At 37.8% G+C, this 21,159-nt stretch overlaps 1 protein-coding gene across 2 annotated transcripts in view; it reads right to left on the bottom strand.

The window, feature by feature from the left end:
* Positions 1 to 21,159, bottom strand: part of spred3 (sprouty related EVH1 domain containing 3) — a 127,558-nt gene that overhangs the window by 21,311 nt on the left and 85,088 nt on the right. For both annotated transcript variants that reach the window (XM_051921498.1, XM_028824976.2), the window contains exons 2-4: positions 7,076 to 7,247; positions 6,815 to 6,983; positions 6,455 to 6,513 (exon numbers count right to left, since the gene is read on the bottom strand). In XM_051921498.1, the coding sequence (XP_051777458.1) occupies positions 6,455 to 6,513; positions 6,815 to 6,983; positions 7,076 to 7,247 (400 nt within the window). The remainder of the gene's footprint in view (positions 1 to 6,454; positions 6,514 to 6,814; positions 6,984 to 7,075; positions 7,248 to 21,159) is intronic.

Genomic DNA, 21,159 nt, shown 5'->3' with positions numbered 1-21,159 from the left:
TCCCCTAAACCATGATACGGCACAATCTTTGTTTTCAGATCTTTTGAGAGTTGCTTTGAGGATTCCATGCTGTCACTCTTCAGAGGAGAGTCAAAGGGAAGCACAAGTTGCAATTGACCACCTTGATAACCTTTTCTCATGATTGGACACACCTGTCTATGAAGTTCAAGGCTTGACGAGCTAATCCAACCAATTTGGTGTTGTAAGTAATCAGTATTAAGCAGTGACATGCATTCAAATCAGCAAAATTTCAAAGATATCCAAATTTTTGCACAGCCAGTTTTTCATATTTAATTTCATACAACTAAATACTGCTTCACTAAAAATCTTTCTTCGGACAACACCCTAGTACTCAGATGTCCCTAGGAAATGAAAGACATACCACTGTTATCTTTTTTGTTGAAAGTAGAGTCAATTATTATGCAGGCTGAGAGGGGTTTCCAAACTTTTTCATATGACTGTATGTAGGGGCATACTTACTTTTTTCCACATATGAAATTTTGATTTAAATTTATTTAAATTATACAATGTACTACAAAATCTAAATATCTGTTGCAGAATTTATTTACATTTACTTATTTGGCTGATGCCTTTATCCAAGGTGACTTACAACATTTATGAAACAATTGGTTACATTTGTTATAGTTTTCCAATTGGAGCATCAGCCAAATAAGTAAATGTACATATTACAACACATTTACCTATAGATGCTGTTTCGATGAAGATCAAATCTTAATATTTCCACATATGTTAAAAAAGAAAAAAAACATATCACATGACTGTTTAAAAATATATAACTTAATTTTACAGAGATAGATAGATATTATTTTACTAGAACGCACATGAAGTATGCAGACAATAATTTGACAAATTTCTAATGCTCTTTTTGTGTGTTTCTGTGTGGATTTTTATCTTAGTAATCCACTTTTACTCCCACATTTAAATACACTAGACTGGCCTACAGTGTACTAAAACCTCTATCCAGGGGTTGAGTCTTATGAGGCCAGGATAGACCCTGAGTATCTAAACCCAATTTTGGGGTACATTCAAATTCTGCAAGATAGCCTGTGGACTCACCAAGCCGATGCTCATTCATAAATATTTTCAGTGCAAAAAAGACATGAACTAAAATGTAATTAACACTTTCTCACAGCTGAAGATGAAAGAGTGCTGAATTCAAAACTGTTATGAGATGAATCACGATGTATGCGAAAATGTATGTGAAACTAGCTGTTTACTCTGTTGCAGCTGTTACAGTTGTTACTAAATGAGAGTCAACATATTTGAAAATATTGCTTAGTTTTTTTCTTAGATAAGTGTCTCTCTATTTTATAAACTAGCTTTTTCCATTGCTGAGATACAGAGAGCAGAGGTCTATTCTGGTAGCATATGGGTTAATCAGTGTAATGGGGTTTATAATTTGGAGTTTTTTGTTTTTAGTTTATTAATTAAGACTTGTAATATTTCATTTTTGTGTTTTAATTTAGAAATGATGTAGCTTTTTATTGAATACATTTGGTGAGCAAGACTAAAGCAATACTATAAGACAAGAAAACTAGCATAACTTGTTTGCATTTTAACCCAGAGTTTAGAAAAAGTTAAATGCAAGTGCAGTACAAGGACTGCTGACAAGCAGGTGATTTAGCTCAACGATGACATAATGCTGTCAGGCATATGGGGGGGGGGGGGGTTTGCTCAGAAACAAGTGAATGGAGACAAGTATTTGAGGGGTTAGAGAGAAAGGTGAAAGTTTTAGAGTCAAGTATGAGAGAACTTCAGAAAAGTTGTTTTTTCACATATTACAAAGTTTTTCAAAGAACAAAGGACCAACTTCATATGCAAAGAACCCTTCCTAGTATGAAATGTCAAGCAATAGTTCTACGAGGAACCACACAACTCTGTAAAGAACCATAAGGTGCCATTAAAGAACCAGTATTTTCAATTGCTTCATTACAGTGCATCTTTTTAAGAAATGCCTTAGTTGGATTAAGAAGAATGGACTCTTTAAATTACATGGACATCTCTCTCCTGTTAATCTTCTTCTTCTTTTGGATGCTCCCGTTAGGGGTTGCCACAGCAGATCATCTTTTTCCATATCTTCCTCTCCTCGTCATCTCCTGGTAATGCTGAAGCAAATTTTGCTGTTTCTGACACTGGCTTAAATCAATCAGGTTGCATCTTTTCTTCTACTTTTGAATTCTAGTATTTAATACCTGGCTTCTTTGCAAATAAACATATGTAATGATTAAATTAAAATGTTAATATTTCCTCACTGAAGCTTTCCTTTTTTATTGGTATCATCTGCCCTCAATGTGCTTGTTTGAGTGATTTATTATTTGTTTAGCTCTTTCAAAGGTAGCAATCTGGCCTTGTTAGAGTGTGTTTTTTATATTTGTTAAGGGGTGAGCAGTATGTTCTGTTAGAATTGTGCAGCCCAAAGTAGCCAGATCCTAACTTCTGCTATGTTTTTGAAGCAGGGTGTGCCAGCCTCTATTGCTCTGTTTGATTTTTGCAGCCACTTCAGGGGCATTGTAATAGCCAGAGTCTAATCTTGGTAAAGTATTTTGAAATTGAGTTTGCCAGGCATTGTTGTTTTGTTTGAATTGTGCAACCCTTCCAGGGAAAGTAGTCAGGGGCAGAGATCCCTTGACTTCTTTAAAGGTATCCTTGCTTGGTCTGCTTTCAAGCTAAGGTCGCCAGCCTTGGCTATATTGCTTGATCTAATCTGTGTGCTTGAGAGATGAGTGATGAATGGATGTAATGAAATGTACATGTAAATCAGGCTAACAATTTTGGCAATTCCAATATAAACTTGTCCACCAATGTAAAAAGAACCTTAGCGGTCATAGTGCCCTTCCTGGACACTTTAACATGCCAAATCAGGCAGGAATGAACCATAGACAAGTAATCAGCTCACTGCAGGACATACTCACACAGCCCACACATATACCATTTTGATTTAGTATCTCAGGAGACAGCAGCACTAGCCACTGTGTCACCGTGCTGGCTAGAAATGATTTACAGTGCATCCGGAAAATATTCACAGCGCATCACTTTTTCCACATTTTGTTATGTTACAGCCTTATTCCAAAATGGATTAAATTCATTTTTTTTCCTCAGAATTCTACACACAACACCCCATAATGACAACGTGAAAAAAGTTTACTTGAGGTTTTTGCAAATTTATTAAAAATAAAAAAATTGAGAAAGCACACGTACATAAGTATTCATAGCCTTTTCCATGAAGCTCAAAATTGAGCTCAGGTGCATCCTGTTTCCCCTGATCATCCTTGAGATGTTTCTGCAGCTTAATTGGAGTCCACCTGTGGTAAATTCAGTTGATTGGACATGATTTGGAAAGGCACACACCTGTCTATATAAGGTCCCACAGTTGACAGTTCATGTCAGAGCACAAACCAAGCATGAAGTCAAAGGAATTGTCTGTAGACCTCCGAGACAGGATTGTATCGAGGCACAAATCTGGGGAATGTTACAGAAAAATATTTGCTGCTTTGAAGGTCCCAATGAGCACAGTGGCCTCCATCATCCGTAAGTGGAAGAAGTTTGAAATCACCAGGACTCTTCATAGAGCTGGCCGGCCATCTAAACTGAGCGATCGGGGGAGAAGGGCCTTAGTCAGGGAGGTGACCAAGAACCCGATGGTCACTCTGTCAGAGCTCCAGAGGTCCTCTGTGGAGAGAGGAGAACCTTCCAGAAGGACAACCATCTCTGCAGCAATCCACCAATCAGGCCTGTATGGTAGAGTGGCCAGACGGAAGCCACTCCTTAGTAAAAGGCACATTGCAGCCCGCCTGGAATTTGCCAAAAGGCACCTGAAGGACTCTCAGACCATGGGAAAGAAAATTCTCTGGTCTGATGAGACAAAGATTGAACTCTTTGGTGTGAATGCCAGGCGTCACGTTTGGAGGAAACCAGGCACCGCTCATCACCAGGCCAATACCATCCCTACAGTGAAGCATGGTGGTGGCAGCATCATGCTGTGGGGATGTTTTTCAGTGGCAGGGACTGGGAGACTAGTCAGGATAAAGGGAAAGATGACTGCAGCAATGTACACAGACATCCTGGATGAAAACCTGCTCCAGAGCGCTCTTGACCTCAGACTGAGGCGACGGTTCATCTTTCAGCAGGACAACGACCCTAAGCACACAGCCAAGATATCAAAGGAGTGGTTTCAGGACAACTCTGTGAATGTCCTTGAGTGGCCCAGCCAGAGCCCAGACTTGAATCCGATTGAACATCTCTTCCCATCCAACCTGATGGAGCTTGAGAGGTGCTGCAAAGAGGAATGGACGAAACTGGCCAAGGATAGGTGTGCTAAGCTTGTGGCATCATATTCAAAAAGACTTGAGGCTGTAATTGCTGCCAAAGGTGCATCTACAAAGTATTGAGCAAAGGCTGTGAATACTTATGTACATGTGATTTCTCAGTTTTTTTATTTTTAATAAATTTGTAAAAACCTCAAGTAAACTTTTTTCACGTTGTCATTATGGGGTGTTGTGTGTAGAATTCTGAAGAAAAAAATGAATTGAATCCATTTTGGAATAAGGCTGTAACATAACAAAATGTGGAAAAAGTGATGCGCTGTGAATACTTTCCGGATGCACTGTACATGCATGATTTAATTCATTTTTTAATAAAGCATACTTCCAACTGCTTGGCAGATCTAAATTAGCTAGAGTGTGTGTGCATGTTTCCTGCAGTAAACTGAAGTCCTGTTCAAGGTAGCTTCATACAGGAGTGAGGGTCTCTCCAGGCCCCTGTAACTGTGAACTGGAGTAAGTGGGTACAACATAGGAGCATGAATGGATGAATGAATGAATGGTTGCTAAAATTATTTAATAATCTTTGCACTGACAATCTCTGAGCGCTAATAGCAGCTAATGGGCTAACAATGTCTCAGTTCAGAACCTTTGTGCATGCTGTTTACAAATTACTGCATCATAAAACTGCATATGATGTAAGTTGCATTCACAACAATTTTTCATTGAATGTTGACCTTTGTAAACTGTTGCTTACAATTTTAACAAATAGAAAATATTTTTTTTACTTTAAATTTGATTCTACACCTGCAACATGAAATGGATTAAGTGGGTATGGTAATTAAAGTGGAACAATAGTGACTATGAAGCCATATAAAAAAAAGAATGCCATCCTGACTTTAATGTTAAGAGTATAGCTGTAAAGCCGCTGAAAGAACTGGTGACCAGTTCCACAAGCAAATTACACATTTAAGACTCCACTAGGCACCTGTTCACACAGTGCTATGCTATAGCATAGTGGCAATAAAGGGCTTGGCAGTGAACCCTTTAAAGTAAATTTTACAGAGTCTTTGCTATAATCAGAAGAAAACAAACAAAAAAATCATTGTGCTAACAAAATTGTGGTTCACAATTTGTCATCCAACTTCCAAGCCATAGAGACAAATCTTGAAATCTGTCTTGCTCAGTTCACTTTGTGTTATTCAACAGAAACAAAGAAAGAATAAGAAATCCATCCACCCATCCTAAGGAGGCCTAAGGAGACATAGGGTGCGAGGTCGGAACCAACTGTGCATGGCAGGACACATACATTCATTTACATACACACACTAACTCATATATGAGAAATGCTTCTGAGAATTTCTCAACTTCCTCACAATATTAAAAAAAAAAATAAGTGCTTTTTGTAATATGTGGGGAAAAAGTCACAGAAATGAGAGCACTGAAGTAAAAGGGGGACTTGCAAGTGATCTTTGTGTTTCTCACCATGTAGCCATTCAAACCCTCTTTCTCACTCCTCCTTCCCTCCTTTGCCATTACAGTCTCTCTTCTTCCTCAAACTCCCAAGTCCAGGATCACTGAAAGCCTCAGTGCAGATTTTGAGCAACTTTCTTAAAAATGAAGATTATCTTTCATGAAGTACACAGGTCCATTTAATACTAAATGTAATGAATGACTAAATTTACAGAAAAACTGATGGGAAAAAGGCAGCACCCATAGAGGCTGTCCCAAACAGGCTAGGGCAGGAGACAGTAGTGCATTCATGATCTCCATAATGATGTCTGAACAACCAGGTTTATTTCAGAAGTGGTGGCAAAATAGGAGAGCGATCACTCACCAAAGCCCTGGGTGGAAATATATTGAGCTCAGCCCCTACCTCAACAAAGAAACACCCAAAATGCAACAATTTTCTCCTTTCATCAAGGTAGGAATGCTAGCTTCCCATTAATGGGACACCCATTACTTCTTGTGCTACAGTATCACGGGAAGGGAACTTTCAGTACCCATCCTATCTCACTAGAATGGCAACATTAAACACAAACTTTAAGCGACTTACTAAATATAGAGCAGCCAAGTCACTTTTTTGCATTTCAACTGCCCAGACTAGTTTGCCTGATTCTGTTTTGCAAATTTGAAAATAAAAAAAAAACAAAAAACAGTACACTAGGACTCACTCCTCTGGTTTCATCAGCACCTTCATTTTCATCTGGATTTGTAGAAGATGATTCTGACCCTGTAAAAAGAAAAAAAAATTTAACTAGCAAAACATGATTTTTTAAACTTACTTAAGTTACATTTCAGTGAGTCCAATTTAGCCCCCAGCACTTATAATCTGTCCCGGTGAAATATGTCTGTCCAACTGAGATTGCTGACCCTGTCCAATGCTTCTGTAATTTTCCCAGTCTCATGTAATGTGCCCATTCTCTCATTCTTACCACATGCACCAATTCTCATTTTACTCATACCAATGAGCATTTGTAACCATGCATGTTTTCTCATTTTATACCTCAGCCTTGTTGCTCTAGTCATCTTACCATCTTCCAGTTCCTCAATGGCACTCTGGACGCCCCTTTCAAAGGATACAGCGTCTGCTGGACTCTGGAAGGTTAACCCAAATTTTCTCTCGTCTACTTTCCAGTGATGGAAGATAGGATTCACCTTGTTGTAGACCAGATCCCGCTTCACATTACATTCCAGTATTGGCTGATAGAAAGGATGGTCAGGAAAAGGAAGACAAATCAGTAATAATAACTTCATCAAAAAGGTTCACAAATTAATGACGGATAACTACTCACGGCTTGGTCTCGGAGTCTCTCGCCTCGGATCAGGTAGTCCTGTTGGCTGCTCTCTTCATGGCCTTTCCCCTTACAGATTGTCACATGGCTTAATCCTCCACCGCCCATTGGCACCCATCCACCACTGGAGTCATCTCGAGTCATTACCACTGCTCGGACACGGACAGTGAAACTGAGAGACATAAAAATATTGATTTACACTGCTGCAGTCTAGAGATGTATGAAATTGTACAGTATATAGACAGCTGGGCACTGCAAGTACTGCTCCCCTTTTGTTGCTGTAGCATTCTGCATCATCATCTTTCTGTTTATTTTTCCACTTTTGTTCAGCCATATCTCAGGGCAAATAAATCAAATGGCTAAGATTTGGCGGAAAAAACAACTTAGACCCTCTGTTGTTATTTGCAATGTAGTTATATTCTACACCATTCTTCTATTATGCCTGTATGGATGTTATGTGTAATTTCATCTTAGACAGTCTGCTGTTATAGAAAACATTGGCATAAACGGGTATATTTGTTTGAAAAGCTCATCTACTTTGTTACACAAGTGTGATTGTATTTTTGGCACCCTGCTTCTTCTACTTGGGGTGCTATGGGTGATCCCTGTAATTCTGAAGAGTCAACATTTCCTATTTAGGTACAACTAAGCTTCCATGCCCTTTCTGTGATCTGCCTACCCTTTTTTTACTGCTACGACCAATGACGCAGACGCATTACGTAACTTCAAGTCGTGGAGGAGTATGTCAAATTAACTGACTGCAGTCACTAATCATGTTGCCAGATCATGTCAATTTAAGTGACTGACAAATCACTGCCCAGGTCACATTTAGTGACTGTGTGCTGACTATTCAGCACAGCTGTGCTCTCCCCTTTTTCAGACAGCCAATACTGTGCTCCCTGACAAAGCTTGATAAATGGCTGCTGCAAGTTCAGAAGCAATTTTTTTTTTACCTTTTTTCCATTCTGTCTGCATCACCGTTTGGTACGGCAACACTACTGCTATGGACTGCAAATGCCTGCAGAGAGTGGTAAAGACAGCTGAGAAGATCACCAGGACTCCACTGCCCTCTCTACAGAACATCTACAACTGCAGAGTCCGCAGGAGAACTGCCTCGATCCTCAGGGACCCCACCCACCCCCAACACGAACTGTTCATACTTCTACCCTCGGGCAGGAGATATAGAAGTATGAAATGCAGGAATCCAGGCTAAAGAACTCTTTCTTACACAAGGCCATTAGACTCCTAAATAACTGACTGGAGTTTATAACCATGGTCCACCTCATTCTATCTACCACACACATCTGTATTGGACTTGTCCATCACACACCTACCTGCACATTACACTTTATACTTCTGTTCTGTTTTTCATACTTTATGCTGCTTTTGTTACTTATTATTTATTTGCTACTTATTATTTATATTTATCTTTATACGTTGGTTTGTTAACCATTGGCATTTGGTGTGGACAGCAAAGAAAGAATTTCATTGTGCAGAGAAACGTGTTTCCTTACTGTGCACATGACAATAAAACTTTGATTTGATTTGTTTGTAAAAACTGAGACGTCAGACAGACAAAGTTCTCTTTTGTTTGTGATGTCCAAAGCCCCTGTGCTGCCTGACAGAGCTGGCTCAGTATGAAGGGTTAATAGTTGTCACAGGTTCTGCTGCTGTCTCTGCCCCTTTACCTTCTTTCCATTCTGATTTAATATGCAAAACACAAAACATCAGAGAGATGAACCACCCCTCAGTCTGAAGGTTCAAAACACCCTTGTTCCTTATTCCCCTTTGTTACATTCTATGCATTATACTTTCAGATGAGCATTCATTGCTTGTCAGATTTCCTAAACACACAGCCCACCCCTCCGATTCAAGACAAAATCAATTTCATCAAAGTGAGTTGTAAAAACTATTTGTAGAGAATAAGTCAGATAGGCCACCAGCTTCATGGGAGAGCAGTGCCAGATTATGTAAATGAATGCTATGACTGAGTATCGCTGGAAAAGTCATCTAATGTGATGAATTTGGAGACTTACGTTGTTTAATGTTCTTGTTATACTTTGCAAATTCCACTCTATTGATGGTTTGGACTTCATGTCCCATGAAGCCTCTCTAATGCATGTTTTCTAATTCCACGGCCAAAAACAAGGCAGGGGTGGTCCACACCTGCACAAGATAAGAATTTTCGTGGGCTTTGATTGGCTTGTACAACTTTTATACGTTACATTCCATAAACATTTTGTTGTTTCACTGGCGTCTGATTTTTAATTGCACTTGGCACAATCGTTTACAACTTTTAGAAATGTGCATCTATCTTCTCCTTGCTATTCTTTTATTCATGCCATCCTTACTCAATCCTGTCAACTCCTGCACAGAAGTGATACCTGAGTAAAAGCAGAGGTGCCTTGTCAAATTTTTATTGTCACTGAAGTAACAAGTATTTCAGTAAAAGTTTAAAAAGTTTCTTCTTTCAAAAAAAAAAAAACAAAAAGTAAAAATATATTTATATTAATAAAAAAAAAATCATGGCAGTACTTAACTAGTCTAGGAGCTTCTAATTTCCTTCCAAAACGTATTATACGATTCATAAACTGTAAAGCATTCTGTTTAGCTTAAGCAATAGCTGGTTTTAAAAATTCTAGCATCCCAGCCATGCTCATCCAGGGCTAAATAAAATTCCTGCAGTGCTGAACATTTCATTGTCAAACAGCCATGGGTGAACCTTATAAGTAATAAACAACACTAAAGAGTCAGCACACATTTCTTCCTTTCTGTATGTGAAAATGCTGAAAGATTTTAGACATCGAAAGGGATATATTTCTAATGTGATTTAAAAATAGAATTAAGATTTGTAAACTGAAATCAGTTAGTATTAGACATGTAATTAATGAGCTGTGAGTTATTCAGCATTCAGTATTTACCTGTTTGAATTGTAGTTGTTGTGGTAATGTTTTAAAAGGCAACCTAATTACTACTCTGCAGGGCAATATTAATCTTAAGCACAGATCTAATTGTAGTTCAAAAGGTGTCATCTATCTGTTGTTATGTCCTTGTCCTTTGTTATGCATTGGTAAAACTCTATGTTCCATTCATTATCGTATTGCAGAAACATAAAAGAATCATCAGGACCAAATCTATTAAACATCCTGTTATTTAGGCACTTTATTACTGCAAACCACAAAGTTTCAGACCTTAGGTTTACTGTTCTTGAAATAAAACCACACCCCTGTGAGGGTAACTTTGATAACTTATTGTTACGTAGGGAAGCACACTGGATTTTTAAATTAATGGGTTTACATCTGATTGGTTGAAATGAGTCACTTGATTGGGCGTGTCTTCTATGATATACCTCTCAGTATCTACATCTACTTGTTTTCATTTCTGTTCAGACAGTTGCAGATTTCTTTGCTGTGTGTATAGATTGTGTGAGGTAAACAGGATTTCCATTATTTTCACTCTGTATCGAATACAGTCTGCCTCTTTCTAGTACCATTTTATTGAGTTTGAGTTTGAACATTTTGAAATTCTGTTTGTTACCTGGTAGTCTAATCATGCAGTGTTTGTTTGCAGGGACTGAGGTATAATATGCTGTGGAGTGTTTCAGAAGGTAGGATTCAGGAGCTCTGAGCATTTCAATACAGGAGATAAGATTGAGTTGAGCTGGCCACAGGTTGTCAGTCGTGTGATGGAGTACAGCCCATTATCAACCCCAGTGTGGATTTACTACATTTTCTAAAGTATGAATCTATCTATGTTTTGATTTCTGGTGTTAATAAACAGCATCTTCTTCATCAGATGTATGTGCATTATTATGATATCATTAGGGTGGTTGAGGTATAGTCACAAAAAAAAATTAAAAAGACAATGAGAATGGTAATGGCAATTATTTTCATGACAAATAATTATTAACATACTTATAATTATCATGACAGGCCTAGCAGCAGAGAGATCTCAGTTTTTGATGTTATTGCTGTTTCTCTGACTTTTTATTTTTGACCCTACAGTTGGACTGCAGGCTTCTCCTGAGGCTGTCCAGACACTGGTTTTGTTTATTTGCGTCCTTACCATCTTCCTCACAGAGCTTGATGCGAATGGGCATTATGGGTAGGGCATTGATGTGGGAGAGTTCTCTTATTTATTGTTTCTTCAGACTTACTTGTTTATTTGAATAAGTCAATACACATTTTATCATTAAAAATGTTTACAGACACCAACTCTCTGCAACCATAAACCAGGTAAGAGGAAATGGACATATGGGGTCTTACGGAAAGGACATGCACAGGGACCTCTGCTTAGCCTGATTTACTGTCTGAGGCAGAAATACATAATAAACAAGAACAGCTGAGTCAAATATTTGAAATTTTAAAATGTGTGGTTCAATTTAAATATTTAAAGTCTAAATAGTCTCCATTGTAACAGAAATTTGTAATTTTTCATCTTCTGATAGAGGTTCATAGAAGGCTAGATCTCTAGTACTGGATCAAAAATGAAAATAACAATCATAGTTATAATCACTCACCTTGAAATAGTCAAAAACAACATCCCACATGCTTAAGTTTAAGATTTGTCATATTTAACCTTCTACAAGTGGTTGTTAGATAGCTAGGACCACTGGTAAAGAATCAAATATCAAAAATATTCATGACCAGCTAACATGAAACAACGTAAAACGACACTCTACATGTTTATATTACCAATCTTCCTTTTTTCGTAGTTTTGTAACAAGGAGCAACTTTGACTCTTTGAATTTAATTAGGGGTGAAATCTTGGAGTCGGTTTATGTGATATGAACAACTTATAGTTCTAATTATTTTTGCCGAAGATACGTATATGTTTACTCTCTTTTATAAGGGTATAATTTCCTGAACAAACTATAGTAGAAAAATGTCTAAGAAATTAGACTTTCACAGCAAGAGGGTTAAAAATATAGGGTAATCATAAAATGCTCAATATCTTACATAACTAGACATCAAGATGAGTCAAATGGTATATCATATATGGAGTGTGTGCGTACTTGTGAGTCAGGAGGTGCAGGACAAGAAGTACTGAAGTGATTTGAAAACCTTCATACAGCAAGTAATTCTTTCTCCTTTTGGAAGAATCAGCCATCTAGGGTTGGTCCTGCCAATCTGACTCTGACACAAACAATGGAGCCTACAAGGGGTGGCAAATCGTGGCCACGTCCCCCATACAAAACATACTGGTCATCCCAGTCTTCATCCTTTAAAAAGTCTGATCAACTGACTGAGGTGAAACTTTCGAGGCACTGGCCTCAGTACTACCAGCTATACTTCTTTGCCATTGAGTCCCCTCCCACTACTTATTCCACTGTAGTGCTGTGAGTGCTGCTGTTGAAAACTCTGGGCGGTTCTTCTGTGAGGAAGGTTGTGCTGATTGTGATTTTGTGAATACTTATGACATTAACTAAACCTGCAGAAGAGACACAGTAAGTAACGTAACACTTGTTGAGCCAACTAACTAACTTTAGTTAGCCAGTTAGTATAACTGGAAAGCTAAGTTTAGCTACATTATATAAATTAATGTAGCAGTATCGAATGTTAATTACATATTCAAACTCTTTTTCAGACATAAACTAATTTGCAAAAAGGCACAGGAACAGAATAATAAAGCATGCAGTGCATACAGTATGAATGAGAGTGTATGAATGGGAGACTACTTGCCTGACAGGGAAATGTACAGAGAACATAAATATCTGTATATAAAAGTATGGCTGTATGTTAGTAAGTTCCCATTTTTGCAGGGAGTGGTCTGACTTTTTTCTGTTACTTATTAAATGACCGGAATATATACAGAATACATAAATATGTGTATATTAAAGTATGGTTGAAAATTAGTATTCTCCAGTTACTCCTGTGTAAATGTTTTACTGTGATTAGTTTACTGTGGAATAAATTGAAAATGAAATCTGACTTGTGGCGATGCAGGTTCTGCTCCATGCTCGCATCCAGCTTCTGGGAGCTCTCGAACCCAACACCGTCGGTAATGTCACCGATGAGGTGGACAGTGAGGCACAACAATGAAGCAAGCGGATGCTGCAAAAAGTGCAAAGTGTTTTTATTAAAACAGCAACAAAATCAAACAGTGTTCAAATAAATAGTGCAGTGTCTTTTAAATCTTCAAATAAATAATCCAATAAAAACAGATGAAAGGGTGGAGGTTAAAATCCAATAGAAAAAAAAATGCTTTTAAAACCAAGGTTAAAACAATGGCTGGAAGCAGTCTTTTAAAACAAAGTGCGGTGTGTTATTTTACTGGTGACTCCCCTGCTTCTCCCATTCAGGCTATGCACCAGGGAAATCACCCTACATGCAGCTGACCTTGTTCCCTGTACTGGTCTGGTGGCCTTTCTGATCCCTGGCTCCGGTTCTGCTCACCGAGACCGAGACTTTGGCTCCCCAGCAACCACGACGCTCACGCTGGGGCTTCCAGTTCCCAATCCCAACCATCTCCCAGTCACTCCTACTCCAAACAAGCGCTCAGCAGGAGCAACCACTACCGTCGGCCCTTGGGTGCTGGCCAAACAGCCTACTCAGGCTCGCCTCACCCAGCTGCCTGCAATCAGCGCGAGCCTGCGCTCCCTCGCTCGCTTTCTCTCTCTCACCGGCTTTCTCCGTCCTGCTTCCTTCTTCTCTATTAACCTCCCATTCTTTTTTTTCTTTCTTTTCCCCCTCTCATCCGCCTCGCGCTTCTATTATATGGTCCAGCGACGTGGATCAGGTGTGGCAATCAGCAGCTCCCGGCAACAATTACGGATGCAGACGACTTCTCACCTGTGCACTTAAGCGAGGACCGTCCGCATCACGAATCACCCGGGAACTGCTTCGGCCACATTACCACTCCCCCTCTCTAAGCCGCAAGTACGCTGACTATTTAAAAAGTGGCCTTTTTGACTTGAGCTGTGGACCTGCTACACCACAGTATTTTAATTTCTCTAGGCCATTAATATTATGCAAATTCATAATTCAGTCTTAATTATATATAGAATACACCCCTCTGTCGGTATCAGATTACAATTTTTAAGCATATTCATCAGCAGAAGGCTATTGTAGATGATGGAATTTGGCAAATTGTTATTTAATAGGCCAATAAATCTTCTGATTTCTGCTCTCTTTAATATAATATTGCTGTTCTCTAATCCCACCATTACAATCACAACTGTTATACCTTATTATGTGTCTACACTCTAGACTTTAACTATGCCAACTCATTATATTCACTGGTCCTTCTGGCCACCCTACTAAAAATCTTCAAACCCATTTTAAAATGTACTCAATCCAGTTATAAGGTCATTCAGTGCTGAAGCTTAACATAGCATTTTCAAGAAAAATTCAGGTGCCAGTCCTAATGTGCCAGTGAACACTCACCTACTCACAATCACCCATCCTGGGTCAGTTTAGAGATTGATCAGCTAGCACAAACATACAAGACAAGTCCTTGAAATGTGGAAAATACTGAAATGTGTGGTGATATACCCATATACAGTAAGCATAAGGAGCACCACTGTATATAGACAGTAACTGGCTCATCTGTAAAATGAAAAACATGCTCTAATACATTTGTAAGTGTTATTTTAGACCTCACATGTTCTGTTGTATTTTGCAAGGGTAAAATTACACCCAAATGGATTTTTTTGTAAATAGCTTGATATTGTGTTTTAATATTATGGAATACGCTATATAATAATATTGTCAGATAAGGAAAGAGCTAGGAGTTATTATTGCAGATATATTTCTAATTAAATGTAAATCTAGACTGATAACAAAATACAAATATGCAAGCAAGTTTAACTAAAGACCACATGGTTTAAGATCACACGAATGTATTAAATAAAAGTATTACATAGATATAGTCATATGATAAAAAATAATATATGACAATTAAATTGTATTCATATAGTTAACCTTGCTGAGCTTTGTCTTGTTTCTGCATTATACCCTATGATGGCAGGATAGGTGCCAGCTAACCACAACAATATAATGGATAAATTAAAAAATAGACAGATCAATGTAAAGACACCATTAAAAATGGATCTGCAAGCCCAAATAAATTCCAAAACCTATATAATCACCATTAGTATCTAAGACTGAATTTAACTCTTAATGCATTATCATTATAGACAGACAGACAGACAGATACTGTATGAAGGACACTATATGATAGATAGATACAATAGACACAATATAACAATATACTCTAACAAAATATGGTGTCTGTGGTATTAAATCTCACATATCTGGTTTAGCTGAAGACATTCTTTAGTATTTAGGTATATTAAATGCAAATTTGATTGACTCACTCATCACTCATTAACAAAATCATTATTTCCCGTTTAGCTACAAAGCTGAAATTTGGCAGAATAGTTCACATAGGGTAGAAGATATCCACTAAGGACATAATCAATATTTAGGGGTAAAAACAACCCTTACACTTGAAAAATGAAATACACAAAAATCTTAAAAAGGCTTTGATTGATTTGATTGAAATTTGGCAACATTATAGAAAAAAAGAGGATTAACTTACAAAGTGTCACTGATCAACAGTGTGGATGGACGGGTGAAGAAGGAAAAAGACATGGCATGACATGAGGTGTGGAGATTGAGCAAGAAGAAAGATTGGTAAAGCTCAAATAAGACATGGTTAGTAGCCACTCTATAAAACACAAGTTGGGGTGCCAGTTGCTGTGGTTGTGAACTAGGTGTTGCAAAGAGGTCACTACAGTACATTTACAGTGACAAAACAACTTTAAATTAAAAAACATTCAATTCATGGGTCATATAAATCTGCATCCTGTAAATGTTATTGCTGTCTCTAATAAGTTAAAGTGAAACATGATTCAGTTTTAGAACTTCAGTGTTAGAACTTTTTTGTCTGGCTATGGCTGTTATGATTAATGTTTTTATTTTTGTTTTTGTTTACTTTTTCGACCTTTACACGTCATGTGACCACAAAATACACAGCACCGCAACAGTTGCATCATGTGATCCTTCTTTGTCTCACAGTTACAGAGGCATCCCAGTGTTTGCCGCCTCACAATTGGTGAAATCTTTTGCATGACTGCAGGTCAATCCTGGAGTAAAGCCAATTACTTTTACGTTAAATACAGAATATAGTATGAAAATTGGGCTGTTAGGTGACAATAGATTATTTTGGTTTCTATACGCTTCTTTTGTTTTTCGGTTTACGCCTCATGGTTTCCACTTTTTTTGTTTCGGCGACTTGGTATTCATCTGTCATTCTGGCTTCTGACATCTTGCTCTTTCCTTTTGACTATTCTCTGCCAAAATCATTCTCAATCTCTTGTCAATTCACAATAATCGAAAAATAATAAATTTTAGGGTAAAGCCACACTAAAAAAAAAAAAATTATAAAAAAAATAGAAGCTTAAACATACCACTGATGAAATACACAAAAACAAAAGCTTAAGTGAACGATGTTGTCAAATGAAAATCATAAACATAATAACGTAATAATAATAATACTATAGTACTGTGTCATCCTGTACCTCGGGTGAACATAAAATTGTGAATAAAGAGTGAATAAAGTAAAAACCCACATCTGAAGTTCATTTTAGTTCATTTGGCTTGCTGACATTGTACAATATTTACATAGTGCACAAGGCAAGGTTAGATTTATACAGCACAATGTGTGGAGTACAAGTCCATGGAGGTTCTGCTCAAACTTTATAATGCACTGGTGAGGCCTCATCTGGAGAACTGTGTGCAGTTTTGGTCTACTGGCTACAAAAAGGACATAGCAGCACTAGAAAAGGTCCAGAGACGAGCGACTAGACTGATTCCAGGGCTACAGGGGATGAATTATGAGGAAAGATTAAAAGGGATGAGTCTTTTTAGTTTAAGCAAAAGAAGATTAAGAGGAGACATGACTGAAGTGTTTAAAATTATGAAGGGAATCAGTCCAGTGGATCGAGACTGTTATTTTAAAATGAGTTCATCAAGAACACAGGGGCACAGCTTGAAATTTAAGGGAAAATTTTGCCCAAACATTAGGAAGTTTTTCTTTAAACAGAGAACCACAGACACTTAGAATAAGTGACCAAGTAGTGTGGTGAACAGTAAGACTTTAGGGACCTTTAAAACTTGACTGGTGGGCTTTGTTGGGCTGAATGGTCTGTTCTTGTCTGAATCTTTTTAACATTTTAATGTTCTAATTTTCTTTCATTTTATTTGACATTCCTTCATTTTCAATTTTGTAATATTTCCAGGGATTTATTTCAGTTCTTTTTGGTTGTAATTTTCAGTTTCATGCTTTCTTTTGGAGAAAACTGCTGTTTCCATACACTATGCCTGTTTTAATTTCTATATTGCTTTTCATCTAAACCCTCCAAAATGTTGAAATGCAACAAGATTACAGATAAAAGCATTACATTCAAATCTGACTGAAGCTAACATTTTTACAGGATAAATGTAATTATATGTAAAATTCCCATTATTCCTACTAATTTTCTATTTAAATACAAAAATACAGTTTCCTGTATGTTTTAAAATCACCATCAACAAAACCCAAGGTCAGTCAGTAGGAAAAGCAGCAATTCATGTATAACAGGAATGCTTTATTCCTGGGCAATTATGTAGCATGATCAAGACTAAATAGCTCCAATGAACTAATAGTATGAGCTCCTGTTAAAAAATAAATAAAAAACAAATACTGTAGACATAAAAGTAATCAATTAGTGACGTAGTACATGTTATACGTCCAAATAATTAATAATCCTCATGAACTGTTTAGAACAGTGGCTAAATTAACACATGGGAATTCAGATCTACAGTGCAAAATAACCAACAGATATTAGCAGTACAAACCATATGAATTTTTTTAATGAAAAAACAAAAAATACAGTATAAGATCCCAGATCTCAGCATCACAGTACAAACTGAATACTAGCTTGGCAGACCCTGTCTAACATTGCATTCAACATTTTAGAAATTTTAATCCTGTAACTGAGCGGGAAGTCTTAACTTTAATTTCTGAAATGAAACCTACTATTTGTTCCCTACATCCAGTGCCAACAAAACTAATAAAAAGCGTAATGGATGTTCTTGCAGTGTCAATTCTTAGCATTATCAAAAGTTCATTATTGCATGACACAGTACCTGATGCACTAAGTGTCAGTCATCAAATCATTACTTAAAAAGTCAGACCTAGACCCACACATTCTTAATAATTATAGACCCATATCAAACTTATCCTTTCTCTCTAAAATACTTGAAAAAGTAGCCACAAATCAGCTTCAGTCACACCTTATGCATCAGAAATTATTGGCGAAATTCCAGTCTGGCTTTTGCACCGGTCATAGTACAGAAACGGCACTAACGCGGGTTGTAAATGACATTCTGATATCTTCTGATGAAGGAAACTCCACTGTAATTATGTTGGTAGACTTAAGTGCAGCATTTTGTCACCACTGACCATTCTATTTTACTGTACAGGCTAGAAAATTATGCTGGGCTTATAGACACTGCCCTTGCCTGGTTTAGTTCTTATTTATCCAATCAATTCCAATATGTACAGAAATGTGCTGACAGTACTTCATCATTATACACAGAATTTCAATATGGTGTCCCACAGGGCTCAGTACTGGGACCTTTACTGTTTTCACTTTACATGCTTTCATTGGGATCTATCATTAGAAAACATAATGTTAATTTTCACTCGTATGCAGATGACACCCATTATACCTTTCTTTTAGACCAAATGAAGTTTCTCCGATGTTGTCTTTAATTCATTCTGTTAGTGAATTAAAGGAGTGGATGGATGAGAACTACTTGTCTTTAAACACCGATAAAACAGGGATGGTAATTATTGGAGGGAATGACGCTGATCGCAACAAATATTTTGTCATCATTTAACTCAGTTGGAAGCACCATTACTTTTACGGAATCAGCCCGCAATCTAGGAGTTATCTTTGACTCTAGCATGTCATTTAAAGGGCACATTACAAAGTTGTCTAAATCATGTTTCTTCCATCTTAAAAATGTTGGGAAATTAAGCCATTTTCTAAATATGCAGGATACTGAGAAATTCATTTATGCATTTATTCTATTTATTTTAGGATTGACTACTGCAATGTGGTGTTCACTGGATGTTCAAACTGTTCTTTATACAGATTCCAGTTAATCCAAAATGCTGCTGCAAGAATTATTACAAAAATAAGAAAATAAGAACACATAACTCCAGTTCTTAAATCCTTACACTGGCTCCCGGTTAAGTTTAGGGCAGATTTCAAAATCCTCCTTTTAACATATAAAGCATTAAATGGCCAAGGTCCGGCTTACTTGTCTGAACTTTTCATGACTTACAAACCAGAGTGCACATTTGTAACGGCCGACCCCTTTACCCAGCCAGCAGCTACACTTCCAAGACCTGTGGCCTGGATAATCGACTGAGAAATAATCTAACTATCAAGCCGTACTTCTAACCAATTAAACTTTTCCCCCACAATCGACGGTGAAAAGATAAGTACAAAAACAGGATGTAAAATTTAAACGGATTATATGTATTAAGTGAAACAAGACATGCAAAAATAGAAACATATAAATATAAATATCCCTCCACCCCAGCAACAACAAGACACCACCAAATATAACTATAACACCCCAAATATAAATACAACAAAAAACCCTCCCTTGTCCCTGTAACATATAAACACACAACACGAATAACAACAATGACTTATAAACTGGAAATGAATGAGAACGTGAGTCCGGTAATAAAGAAACTGTCCTGTATGCGGTTGACTGAACTAGCGGTAAATGCGTTGTTTGATTCTCCCCGGAAAAAATGGAGCAGCCTCACCGTGAATCCTCGGTGTGTGGTGAATGATTAAGTTCGACCCCGGGGTCTCTCGTGATGAGGTCATTGAAGCAAGTCCGGCAGATGGAAAAACAAACTAGATGGAAATGCGCGATGTGGAAAATAACAGGTACAGGTGGCTCGTGGTCGTGAATGTAAAAAAAATCTCCTTCTCTCCTCTCCCCTTCCTTCTCCTCCTGCTGGCTTAAATAGTCCTGTGACGGCTGTGATTGATTAATTGTGAACAGGTGTTTTCCAGGTTTGCGGCTGTGGTCTCCTTCCATCATCCGTCCCCCTTTACGGGGACAGCATTAACTGATACACATATAAACAGTAAACGGGACAATGAAACGAGACGCACTCAGAACTGACATTTAACACTAACTATGTGGCCCCGCTACACATTAAGATCTCAAGATGCTGCTTATGATTCCAAGGATTAGTAAAATAACAGTGGGAGGTCGAGCTTTTAGTTACAGGGCCCCTAAACTGTGGAATGGTCTGCCTGCTACTATAAGAGATGCCCCTTCGGTCTCAGCTTTTAAATCCCGGCTGAAGACTCATTACTTCAGTTTAGCATATCCTGACCAGAGCTGCTGATTAACTGTACAGACTGTATCTCTGTTGTTAGTCATTAGCACTAAAACATAAGTAACATGATAGTTATAATTTGTTACTAACCCTCACCTATTCTGTTTCTCTTCTCGGTACTCAAATGTGGCACTTGGTGCCACTGCCCACCTGCCAGGTTGTTTGCCTGCCTATGAAAACATCATCTTTGATAAAAGAGCACTAGAATCATTGGGTAGAAGGGTCTTTTAATAAGATTAGACAGTCCAGCACTGACTTAGCTGTGGAATGGCCAGTGGGTGGGACAGCTTGATGGCTGAGGTTTCTAGGACTCTGAAAAAACCTGAATCATATTACGTGATATCATCTACTCTTGCATTTTACTCTGTACTTGTAATATTACTATTCTACTATTGTATTGTATTGAGGATTACTTGTGTTCTGTTCTGTGTATTGTATTGTATTTACCCCATTTTTTGACCCCCACTGCACGCTCAACCTACCTGGAAAGGGGTCTCTCTTTGAACTGCCTTTCCCAAGGTTTCTTCCATTTTTTTCCCCAAGAAGGGTTTTTTGGGAGTTTTTCCTTGTCTTCTTAGAGAGTCAAGGCTGGGGGGCTGTCAAAAGACAAGGCTTGTTAAAGCCCATTGCGGCACCTCTAGTGTGACTTTGGGCTATACAAA

The sequence above is a fragment of the Erpetoichthys calabaricus genome, chromosome 18 (genome assembly GCF_900747795.2).
Source record: "Erpetoichthys calabaricus chromosome 18, fErpCal1.3, whole genome shotgun sequence".
Taxonomy (NCBI): Eukaryota; Metazoa; Chordata; class Cladistia; order Polypteriformes; family Polypteridae; genus Erpetoichthys; species Erpetoichthys calabaricus.
The sequence above is the reverse complement of the archived record's forward strand: the minus strand, read 5'-3'. Positions and strand labels throughout refer to the sequence as shown.